Source organism: Solanum pennellii, chromosome 1 (assembly GCF_001406875.1).
Source record: "Solanum pennellii chromosome 1, SPENNV200".
NCBI classification, from domain to species: Eukaryota; Viridiplantae; Streptophyta; class Magnoliopsida; order Solanales; family Solanaceae; genus Solanum; species Solanum pennellii.
In genome coordinates, this window is record NC_028637.1 from 95,034,479 (window position 1) to 95,047,217 (window position 12,739).

Consider the following 12,739-nt stretch of genomic DNA (forward strand, 5'->3'; position numbering starts at 1 on the left):
AATGATTTGTGGGAAAAACTTTCATTCAAAATACAAAAATACAATTTAGAAGAAAAGAAGTTCTCGATGCCCTAAACTTTGTCCACAAAACAATATAGTGATTTGGTTGAGGTTCCGTATATAACAATTAGTTTCTCCTTGATTAATTTACTCTTTAAAATGATCTTAATAATTTTTCGACTTTTGAGTGAAATAACAAAAGATAGGTGACTTTTTTTATTGAAGCAAAATAATTTTTTTTCAAGTAAAATAACAAAAAATAAATGATTTTCTCATAAAAAAAAAAGGTGACTTTACTCACTTATTTTGAATAGTTCACATCATTAAATATAGCCATGAAGTACTCCTAGAAAAAGATGTCGCAACTTAACCAAACAAAAGTATTTTCCTTTCTTTTACAAGATATGCAAAATATCATATTCACACATTGATCGATCATGATATTATTCAAGTTTACAAACATATAGTATATGCTATGTATACACCACCAAGACTCAAAAGTTCCCATCACCACTCTAGCTGACTAAATCACTCTCATAAATATTTGTTTCTTTTATATATATGTAACCTTGCTTCTTGCTTTAAGGTTTACTTTTAAAGCCACCATTAGAATTATCTCTATGCCAAGCTGCAAATCCATTAAACAAAACCAAAGTATTGCTAGTAACTTGTGCAACATTAAGTACCCTAGCTTTAATCATAGCCATCATTTTACCACTCATTGGGTACCCATAAAACCCATCCATACAAATATAAGTATCAGTCAATACAGTACTTAGCCAAGTTTGCACATTACTTTGACACCAAGCAAAATCCCTTTCACTATATTCTTCACTCTTCATGTGTTCAAACTCTTTGAATGAATTTGTAAGCTGAGAAACACTGTCTGATATTTGATCTAAACAATCTTTAACCGCTTGATATTCCTTAGCCTTTTTTTGTTTCAATTCTTTTGATGCTATTTGCAAGTAATTCTTTGTGTATATTGCCTTAACTATACTCACTTTTAAAGCAGCTTGAGCTATTTCTTGAGGATCTTCTGAAGTTGGATTTAAATGTGTTGCTAATGAACTCACACATAGACCTGGATAACGAGTGTGCTTACATTGTGACTCTATGAATTTAGGTACGATCGCACTTGATTCAACAATAAAGATAGAAAAAATGAAAAGTAAAATTAGGGGAAGAACAAGTTTTTCCATTTTTTTTTTGTTTTGGAAATATAACAAGGTTAGATATAATTATATGAAGAGAGAATGGATTTTGTTGTGTACGTTATTGTTTGATGGGGAAATTGTCATAAAGGTGCTAAGGTTTATATAGAAGCTAAGGGCTATGACATGAATATAAAAATCATGAGGAGTTTAATTAGTGCACACAATACTCCTTCCATTTTTTATTTTTTTTCTTCGTATTGACCTGACACAATTTAAAGAAAATTTTAATCAGAAATGTATTTTATTGAACTAATATTGTTTGTGAAGCTTTGAAATTCTAAATTTGATTCCTTTAATTATTACTAAAGGATAATATACGTAGAAAAAAGTACTCCATAAATGATAAAAACTCTCTTAATTTGTTAAAGTGTATAAATAATTAAATATGCTCCCTCCGTTTCAAAAAGAATGATCTTATTTACTTTTTAGTATGTTTCAAAAAGAATTACCCCTTTCCTTTTTTGGCAAAACTGTAATTTGAACTTTCCACGTGGCATATTTAACATCATAAGGTTAAAGGGCATTTTGGTACATTTGACATAACTTTAATTTAAAACCACGAAATTAAAAAGTTTTCTTTCTTTTTCTTAAACTCCATTCCAAATTAATTAATTAGATCATTCTTTTTGAAACGAAAGAAATAATTAATTTTTATTTTGATATAGGTAAAGGTCAAGTAAAATGATACCGAAAGAGTAATAATGGAGTAATGCATAATTATTTTATTTTAGTCAATATTTTGGGGAAGGTGTTGATGTTGGGGTTGTAGTAAACACAAACCTTAATTCTTGTCGGAGCAATTTCCTATTTACGTAACTTATTATTTTAGTTATTGCTTTGACACCTAAAAAGTAGGAAAAAGTTATCTCTTAAATTACCTGTCTTTATTTTAAGATTTTTTCTTAACTAATTTGATAAACCAATGAGCTGACGGTAAAATTATGAAGAATTAGTATAAGGTAGTGAAATTTTTTTTGGAGATCGCTTGACCAACATAGTACTGGCATTTTGGGCATTGCGTTCTATGATATATAAAAATAATTATAATTATAATGGTAGATCTCTAAGTATTTCAAATGTTAGAAATTAAAATTTTTATGGAAGATATTCAAAATTTAATATTAACATATAAAAATGTGATTTTTTTATCCTTATATAATATAACAAAATCAATTTTAGCAGTAATAATTATGCACGTTAGTAAAGAGTGTTCATTAATTTTTGTTATTAGATTCAATGTCGCTATAGACTTTAGGAATTTTATTTTGATTTTAGTTTATTTTAAAAATAATATCTGATTCTTTTTTGACAATTTTTAAATTTTAACTTTTCATATGATATGTTAAGGACTTAAGAGAATAAAACTAAGAGATATAAGTATATTTTATTTTTTAAATTTTATATCAAATTAAAATCAAATAAATAAATTGAAACGAAAGATAATAGCAAATTGCATTTTTATGTTCCTTTAGGTAATTTTTAAGCAATTTCAAATAACTTATCGAATCTTCTTGCCTTTATTTTCGATTGAGAAAACACACTACTAGGTCGAGGAAGAAGGGATCTTTTCTTAAAATTCAATCAACTAATAATTAAAATAAATTACTATAATTTGTCGTTTAGTATATACATCAGTTAATTGTCGTCGTTATATGACAAATTCAATTATCTCTATATATTAATCCCAACGTTACCAATTATTAGAACACACTACAAACAGTATTTAAATCTCAATGTCTATCCTTCAAAAATAAACAATTATAGTACTCTGATCACTGATTCATATAAGTAAATTATTGAGATATAGAATATAAATACGTAAAAGATTATTTTTTTTCTTTTTATTATTACTCTTTTGATTTTTTTCAGACGATTCTCTTAAAAAAAATGCAAAGTAAACGATAATAAACAACAATTGTCTTGTAATTTGAAAAGTTTATTTATTTTAAACTTCATAAAAAATTACAAAAATTCACTTTATATATGGACTAGAAAGAGTAATGATGAAGAAATAAATAAATTATTTGGAAGTGAAAAGATAGGGTCAAGGATTTTTTTTTTTCAAGAGAAGTAGAAAAATAAATTGATAGTGCAAGATAAAGCCAAAATGACAAAATAAAGCAAATGATATATGGAATTATGGAGAGACCAATTTATTCCCAGGCTAAGAAAATAATATTACATGTGATTGACATCTCTGTGTTAATATATAAAATATATTTTAATGCCCAAATTAAAATGCGTAGCCAGGACCTTAAGTTATGTCCACATGAATGAGAAATTGACTTTTATTTCTGTAACGTTGTGCCATATGCATACAGATCCAGAAGACCATAGTATTCACAATTGTTATTTAATTAGTTCTTCACGTGCAATTGATTATTATTTTCTAAGTTCATCTTTTATAACATAGGTGAACAGGATTATTATTCAACGTTTTACTAGCTTGTGCTGAGCAGGCTTCCTTATCCGTGCACGCTGCAAGAGTCCGGAGCCTAAAGGGTACAAAATATTAATAAAAATTCTAAAACGGTATATAAAATTTTATATTAATCAAAACGGAAAAAAAATCGTGCCGTTTTGATTAATATAAAATTTTATATACCGTTTTGGAATTTTTGTTAATATTTTGTACCCTTTAGGCTCCGAACTCCACACCGCAACTTGTCTTACACAAAAATGCAAATAAATGAAACATGATATTGGAACAAACTATCAAGCTACATTATTAATTATTTCATAATACATCTACAATATTGTTTATATAAGACTATATTATAATTAAATGGATTACAGAGAGTTTTTACTTTTTTATCTCTTCGATTACGTTTGTAACGGTTAATATACCTTATTTTTAGAGATTCAACCTTTTTTTTCTAGACCATACATATGGTAGAATCTATCTACTCTAATATAATGTTGATTAATATGCATGATTATACAAATTAAAGCTTAAATTGTTTTTAAAAAAAGAGTAATACATGACACATCTATTCTATGTTTTCAAACACTCCAATTATATAAGAATGAAGTTACCTGTTTTCAACAACATTATATCCAGCTAATAATATCTTTATAAAAAAAATTAATAGAAGTAACACAAGATCTTTATAAATCGTTTTGGAGATCTCAATATAAGAGATATATAATGGACCAAATATATTCTCTTAACACTTCTAAAGTACATATGGACTAACAAATATTTCTCTTCAATTTTCTTTCCTTTTTAATTTTTCATTTGTCTTTTACGTATATTAACTATAGAGAAAGTCAAATAGCTCATGAGCTAGTGAATATAAGCTGGTACAGGATACTCAATAAAGTAGTCGGTAAAATTATTATTATATGATCGTGTTATGAATTCGAGCTGCAAAAATAATCTCTTTTAGAAATATAGAATAAGATTGTGTATAATAAATTCTTATAATCTATTTTTTTTAATTTTACACATAACAAAAGCTTAGTATATTAAACTGTCCTAATTTTACCGGTTTGTTTAACTTTGGTGAGTGGTGCCAACGGTATGATTAGCTTGTGTTAGTAAGAAGGCAGCTTTGTCACCAATTCATGTGCCCACTTGTATAGACAATATTAAACAGACAAAATCATGCTGGAGATTGTTTGACCAACTTTGTGCTAAGATGATGGTAAATTTAATTCTACAACCTTATAATTATATTGTACCATCCTACCAGAATATCTCATAATTTAGATTCTACACCATTAATATATTATTTAGCCTACGTACGTTACATATTTCTTTAAAAATTTATTTAACCAAGCAGCCAACAAATTAAACTTTCTCCACTAGTACTATCGCCACCCACAAACCACCCGAATTCGAATAATCAGTTTCAACCAAAATGTTAATTAGGAGTGTCGTTTTGATTGAATTTGGACGGATTAAAATGAACAGAGTAAATAATGAGTTATATTATATATTCCATATTATAAAATTTTAAATAATTTTAGTAAAGTATAAATTAAAACAAGATCGTCTTACATCTTACATCAATTTTTTGGTTTGAAAACTATATCAACAAACCACAACAGTTAAAGTTAATACTGTCTCCGTCTCATTTTATATGTCACTTTTCGAATTTCAAGAGTCAAACAAGTCTTTCTTTGACCGTAAATTTTTCATCGATCTTATAAACATTTTAAATTATCAATTATTGTGATTTATAGTACTTTTTACATAGTTTACAAATATATGAATTTCATTTTTAAAAAAATTAAAGATTTCATGAGCAAATTTCTGATCAAACTTAAATTGTTTGACTCTCAAAACATAAAAGGTATCATATAAAATATGATATAAAACTACGTCTAAAAGTAAAAGGACGAAAGTCGAAATTATCGCCTACTCTAATATCATTAAATTGTCAATTATTGTTACCATTTTATTTAAAAATTAGACCATTAAAATGACATTTTTTTAATTTAATTTGTTTTCAACACTCCTATTATGATATTTGTATAGGATATCTCATAATTTAGATTCTACACTACGTTGAAGTGTATAGTTGGTCACATAAATAATTTGGGCATAAAATAAGGCGATTTGCAAGATGAACGACTTTCCAGCACAATAAGTCAACCCTTTTTATTAAGATTTATGTCATTTATCTTTTTAATTTGTAATTTAGATGGTTTGTTGAAAGAGAAGAAATTGATGTTGAAAGTTCGATTGATTTTCTCTCCGACAATTAATTTTATAGCAAATAATACAAACTTCAAAATTTAGCATAAAAGTTTTTCTAAAAGTAACAAACACCTAAACTCTAGAAAATATTATACTATTCAAAATTCAAAAAAGAAATCAATTTCTAAATAGAGTGCTCAAGTGTAACTTAATAAAATTAATGTAGTAACAAAAGGTTTGCAATTCGAAAGAAAAAATAATCAACAAATTTGAGAACAACCAAACTAACGGAAGGGAATGAGACCTACTAACGGTATTATCATTAACTCTGTGAGAGTATATATTTCTCTGCTCGTTTTAAAATACTTGTCATAATTTTTTTTAGAATCAAACGATATGAATTTTAATTAGATCAATAATTTAAGATGTATTTTTCCATCAATTGATATAATAAAAATTGCATTGTATAGTTTTTTAATATCCAAATTTCAACTTTAAAATATCAAATAAATTGAACATAATTCAGCTTTTGAAAATTAATTGAATTAACTCTAGAAAGCAAAACGTGACAACTATTTTGAAATAACTAACTATACATCTTAGTGCTATAGATCATTTATAGGGAGTTGTATTTTGACGTGTTTTTGAAAATGCAAGAAAAAGAAAAGTATCAAAATCTATTACACAGATAGAATTAATGAAGTTACATACGTTTTGACATACATAACAAAAAAAAGAATTAATATAAAATCAAATACAAAGATTGTAAATTCAAGTGGCCATATATAAATTCTAGTGCTTGTTAATTTTGCCAGAGTTTGAGTGATGAGAAGCCTTATGCCTAACAGCATATCCATTGAACAAAGCTAAAGCATTGCTAGTAACTTGTGCAACATTTAGAACTTTAGCCTTAATTGTAGCCTTTACTTTATAACCACCAAATTTGTAACTAGACATCCCATCCATGCAAGTGAAAGCATCAGTTAACACTGTGCTAAGCCAAGTTTGAACATTACTTCTATGCCATACAAACTCACTTTCCTTGTCTAAATTCAAATGTTGTAGCTCTTCCACTGAGTTGAAAAGCAAGTTAACTCCATTTGAGATTTGATCTAAACAATCTTTCACCACTTGATAATCTTTAGCCTTAGTTTTTTCGAGTTGTTTGCATACGTTCTTCACGTAGGTTCTCGTGTAGATAGCTTTAAGTAAACTCACTTTCAATGCTGCATGAGCTAGCTTTTGAGGTTCAGATGCAGTAGTGATATAATTTGACAAAGATTCCGCGCACAACTTTGGGTAACGCGTGCGCCTGCATTGTAACTCCACAAATTTGTTGGCACGAGGTTGTGCGCTAGCGCCCTCAACTGTTGCAACAAAGGTAAAAATAAATATATTGAAGAGAAATAAAAATAGGGAAAGGGTAATTTTCTCCATTATATTTTTTGGAAATAGAAGGAAGCAAAATCTATAGGTATATAGTTTAGTTTTTTTGTGAAAAGAGAATGATTGATAATTGTGTTGATTTGAGTGTGGAAATGTGAAAATAGAATTGGTGTTTATATAGGGAAGTATTTTTCACATAAGAGTTGACTTTGTTTCCTTTAATTTAATGATCTTACACGTGCAAGAACCTTCAAAGAACTAGGTGCCAAAAGTTTGATATTAACTCTATGTAAAGCTATTGGTTTATTTTCTTATGATTTACTGAATAGTTGCTTAATTGATTTGTCAATATTAATATTAAGAATGTTATACTTTTCGTTCATTTTTACTTGCCGACTAATTTAAATAATAGATCTCTTTATGAATAAAGTTACGACTTAAGAGTATACATCAATTAATATCTATTCTTTTACAAGTTTTTCACTTAAGTTGTTTTTAATTATACAAATATAATATTTTTTAAACGAATTAAAAAGAAAATGTGTCACATAATACGATAACAATCTACAATAGTAAGTTAAATAATGTAAAAAATGATTTAAACTGGCTTGGTATATTTAAGTTAGATTGGTTGTCTGGTAAGTGATGCCAACTGTTTGATTAACTTGTGCAGAGAGTAGGCTTTTTCATCCATGAATAACGCAACTTGTCTCAGACAAATTAAATAAATTAATATAACATAGAGTAAACTGCTGACCAGAATTAATGCTTGTATCAAGCTAAATTATTTATTAGATTGTATCATGTTATAAATCTTAAATAATACTATTAAAGTATAATGTAGAGATCTGAGATCTCATAATTCAGATTGTCACTTTTATTTTGAAGATCAAATGCACTCATTACACGGTAGCTGGAGCTTACCATTTTAGAATCCTTATTTCGTCTTAAAATAAAAACTCAGCAACAACTTGCTAGGTTGAAGAAACGCTTCAATAACAAAAACGGATTTAATGTAATCTCGCAAGTGAAGTTTGGAGATCTACGCAGTCTTATAAGGTAAAAATACTGTTTCCATTTGCCCGTAGACTCAAGTTGTGCAATACAGAAATCAAATATGTAAAACAAGTACATTATAGGAAAAAATCTATTCGGAAACAAACGAGAAGAAAAATAATAATAACAACAAATAATATGATCATCGAAATCAATGAGATAATAAGATCGAAGAATAAGATAATATAAAAGTAACAAATCAATACCGATACGAAATTAGGCAACACTCATCCTAATCCTAACCTACAAAACTCCAAGTCATATCATCGATAAACTACAAATACGTCATCTAATCATCTCTATTCAGTATTCTTCGACCTACTTTATCTCTTCTCTTAGCCAAACTATATGGTCAACTAATTGAGTTAAAAAAAGATACACGTAAGGATAAAGATTTTGTGCTTGACCTACTTTTCATAGGTCAGTAGGAAATTTGCTAATCAAAGATAATAGGCATAAAAAAACTTGGAACTTGTTGAATTGGTAGCTTTTTCTCAAATTATTATTATCATTTCAAGAAAAAATGTACTTTACCCTTTCGTTAATTTAGGTTGGAGAATTTTGTAGAACACAAATCAAAAGATTGAAAGTGAGACACGACATCAATTTAGGTAGAATTGAAGGAAAAGGTTTTCCTTAAACCGTCCAAAAATTCAGAACAAAGTTAAATTAATACTCCTAAAACATGCATGTGCTCAAAAAACTTGAAGCAGCTAAGATGACGGTCCATGCATAACGCATCTAGGACATACTCAACCCCATGATCACATCGCGATCACTTTTATCGCGAGAAAATAATACTTGAATAGAAGAAAATGACCTTTTTCAGATCTCTTAAAAAAAAGATATAAAACTAAAACATTGTAAGAATCTATGAAATCATAGACTTATAGCTACTAAGATTCATTTCCATATCATAAAACTTGCACAGATAATGTACTATCATCGACATACCGGCAAAAATATATGCGATACACATTCAGTTTTGGAACCAAAATGTATTTTTCATGAATAAACGCAAAAGTTCATGAGAAAACTTATAGTCGGGATACAGACCAACTTATAATCTTTGAGATATCTAGGCATTAGCTCAAGACACATTTTACATCAAACTGACCAGCATGTTACAAGAAAAACACCTGCTAAAACATAAATGATAAAGCAGAAAACAGATATAATATCATTCGGTAACCTTCACGCCAGTTAGGTAGACTTGGCACTTGATCGCACTGCCCCCGACATAGAAACCAGGCATTACCATTAGACCAACCTTAGGCTTCTCGTTTTCGTCTACAGTGAAATTTTCCAGAACACTTTCCATATAAACCTCTGAGAAGTCGGTTCCCCTCTTGACTTGGAAAACCCTGACTGGAGGATCAAATGAATATGCCAACCTATGCAAAAGCCAAATTGACTTGGTTAGTTTCAGAAAGGCCTGATAGAAAGCTGTTCTTGGGTGTCCACCACTCATAATATAGTTTCGCTGATCCAAGTTCCCAAAGAATGCAGACTCCATCTTCGAATGAACCACCTCCAAATATTTCTTCCGGCAAAAGTTCCCAAAAAGGGACTTTGGACTTTGTACTACAGCATCCAGTGGATCTGATTCCCGTAATGCAAGATACTGGTGGTAAAAACTATCATTGGGGACAGCTGAATTCTCATATTTCACAGAGAAGAACTCATTCTGAAATTCAGCGAACATTCTTTGGCAGATATGTGATTCAAATGCATATTTCTTGTGAGCTCTCTTTGCATAAACTAGATCTGGCTCTATGGAGTTTGCTGCAGCATCAAGATCCCAACCAGCAGCTTTCATCATGTTGATCAGTGGCTTAGAGAAGTCGTGAATGGCCCTATAAGCACCTTCCACGGCTGACCTGAAAAGCTCAGGAGTTAGGTCCACAGAGAAATGCCCATCCTCGTTAACTGCATTCTCCGATTCTTTCGCTGACAAGCCCCTGAGCTTAAGGTTTTTCTCCAATTTAATCCGCTTCTGACTGGCCTCTAGTATCTGCTGCTGCAGCTGAAGAATCTCAGAATCTTTGTTCTGAATCTCAGATTGAAACTTCTTCACCATGACTTCATATGTTTTCAACAAACTCTGCTGTTCTTGGATCTCTGCAGCCAAGCGAGAATCCTGAGGTGAAACACACACAGGTTTGGGATTATGCTCCCTGTAGAAGTGCTTCAGTTCAGAGAGATTCTTCAGCTCTGAAATTACAAGTTTATCGGCAGCTTGGATTTTGTCAGGGTCATAAGGAGTATGAGCAGATTGGAGTTGAATGTAGGCAGATTTCAGGGAAGAGATATTTGTAAAAATCCTAGATACCACAGCTTCAACTGCTTCAGGATTTTGGTTTGCGGCTTCCTCCATAGGTTGTGGATGGACCTTCTGGCTGTTGCTCTCACGGAGTTGTGTATCTTTTGCACCACTGGGTTGCATAGCTACTTGTAATGAGAATAGATTAGTCTAAAGCCCAACCCCTAAAAGTTTGCAGCGATTAACCTGTAAAACCCAAACTCCGTCACAGATGCATCATGAACCAATCACAAAACAGGCAAATAAATTTCCAACACCGAACAGTTGCAGCGTCCAGAAAAATCAGCCAATGTTGAAAACAAATCTTTAAGCAACTAGCAGCAGAGTACACTTGGGTAAGCAACCAAACAGCAAGAAAATAAAAGGCTAGGCGACACCTATGGAAAAACAAAAAACTGGTAAATCAGCATCCATTCTGAGCAAATTTTACCATGAGATCTCGCAAGGAGATGTAAATGTTACTAACACGTCCAGATCATAGCAGCAATTCACTAGTGTCAAACAAAGCAAAACTACAGGGATCCCCTATCTTCTTTTTTTCCTCTGACCCTGCAAAAACCCAACTGCCTGGTGTTGGATTGACATAATATGGGTGTGAGTGTGGGAAACACACCAGATTTAGTCAACTTACTTTGGGTGCCTTGACTACATCTATGACCAAGAATTTTAATAGGTAAAGTATTCGTTAATAGGTAATGACGGTAATAATAATCAACTGACATCTTCTCTTCCACCAATTTCACGCACAACTGCTTGGAGTGCAGAAAACATTCAAAAACAACTAGTATTTAAGTGAGCACAAGATAGAGTGATGACTCATGTCCCGCCAACCCCCAAACCCCAGTCCCCCACGGCCCCACCCACGCCTCCACACACAAAAAGGACCAACTGAACCAGGTTGGGTCAGCTAAGCTTCTCAGCTAACCTGAAGAAAATATATCATGTTGGCCCAACTAACTTAGAATTCTCTCTTTACCCCAAAACATAAATGAAATGAAATTATTTTCCTAGGACGATTACATATAATTTACAGTCTGTATCATTTTCTATTCTTCTTTTCCAGATTAGTTAAAAGGATACGCGATATTGCTGTTCCAGCAAGCTGTAGTCCTGTCATTGCCGATCTTTGGTACTTCCATTCCTCCATCACTTGTCCCAATGTCATCGCACAACCCATGAAATAATAAACAATTTGAATACTTATCCATAATTGTGATGTAGACCTAAAATGGAATCGTATACGGCATGTGTTTTCCATGGTTCCTTGTGTAAACTGGACCAACTCACCATGATCTGTCTCCTTTCCTTAGAAGTTTATTGTTGGCATTGCATCTCCAATTGTATACAGTATACAAAGTTCCCTTCTTTCCAGGGTCGGGTGGGGGGGATAGATCAAGAAACCATTATTATACACCAAGATCGTCTTAGCAGTTGAAGATGCAATTATAAGTGTTGTTTTTACCTCACAAACATCAACCCCGTTCTATGCAATTACCTACCAAGTGAAGAACCGTGAACTTCCTTACTTTACCCTGTTCCAACAAGTTCTTTATAGAAGGAACCCACGGAGAAAGATTTGAACCCTTTTCCCCTCCAAAAATCCTCCCCCACCCCATGCCCCCATCTACAAGATAGATATCATAAATTCCATAAGGAATTTTCCCAGCTCCGTCCATTCCCACTTGAATGGCCTTTTAACAGTTTATAAACATGTGATACCCTGCACAGGGCTCCTTGAGTACACCTGGACTCAATAGCTTCTTTACTAGTCACCAATGTATACAGCCACGGTTATTCATGTTTCGGTATTAGTCCATTATAATACATGTTCTACCAAAATCATATACTCCTTCCACAACCAATACCAAAGTCAACCCACTCAATGAATTCCTTTTATTTCATAATTCTTCTCCATAAACTTATCCCACCGGAGTTGACATTGTGAACACTTAATTTTTGCACCATTTTAATTCATCCAAAAGTTTTTTTTTGAAAGGTAATTTCTCCAAAAGTTGACAATGTTTAGCTTAATTGTAGTTATTTTTAATAGATTTCCCAACTTTGATGCATTTTTAATTGCATCACACATTCACACACACACACACACACACA

General features: G+C 31.1%; 3 protein-coding genes across 4 annotated transcripts in view; all 3 read right to left on the reverse strand.

The window, feature by feature from the left end:
• Positions 1-405: 405 nt before the first annotated feature.
• LOC107002168 (21 kDa protein-like) lies at positions 406-1,269 on the reverse strand. The gene has a single exon (XM_015200084.2). The coding sequence runs from the start codon at positions 1,200-1,202 to the stop codon at positions 582-584; it is 621 nt and encodes a 206-aa protein (XP_015055570.1). The 5' UTR covers positions 1,203-1,269; the 3' UTR covers positions 406-581.
• A 5,250-nt stretch (positions 1,270-6,519) lies between these two features.
• Positions 6,520-7,374, reverse strand: LOC107030482 (21 kDa protein-like). Its single transcript, XM_015231758.2, has one exon. The coding sequence runs from the start codon at positions 7,297-7,299 to the stop codon at positions 6,655-6,657; it is 645 nt and encodes a 214-aa protein (XP_015087244.1). The 5' UTR covers positions 7,300-7,374; the 3' UTR covers positions 6,520-6,654.
• Positions 7,375-9,255: 1,881 nt separating this feature from the next.
• LOC107007922 (protein GRAVITROPIC IN THE LIGHT 1) overlaps positions 9,256-12,739 on the reverse strand; it is an 8,693-nt gene continuing 5,209 nt past the window's right edge. For both annotated transcript variants that reach the window (XM_015206770.2, XM_015206771.2), the window contains one exon: positions 9,256-10,813. In XM_015206770.2, the coding sequence (XP_015062256.1) occupies positions 9,485-10,750 (1,266 nt within the window). In that variant the 5' untranslated portion in view covers positions 10,751-10,813 and the 3' untranslated portion in view covers positions 9,256-9,484. The remainder of the gene's footprint in view (positions 10,814-12,739) is intronic.

What these genes read in the sequence shown, in the direction of transcription:
- LOC107002168 (XM_015200084.2), bottom strand. Translation starts at nt 1,202, where the DNA reads ATGGAAAAACTTGTTCTTCCCCTAATTTTACTTTTCATTTTTTCTATC.
- LOC107030482 (XM_015231758.2), bottom strand. Translation starts at nt 7,299, where the DNA reads ATGGAGAAAATTACCCTTTCCCTATTTTTATTTCTCTTCAATATATTT.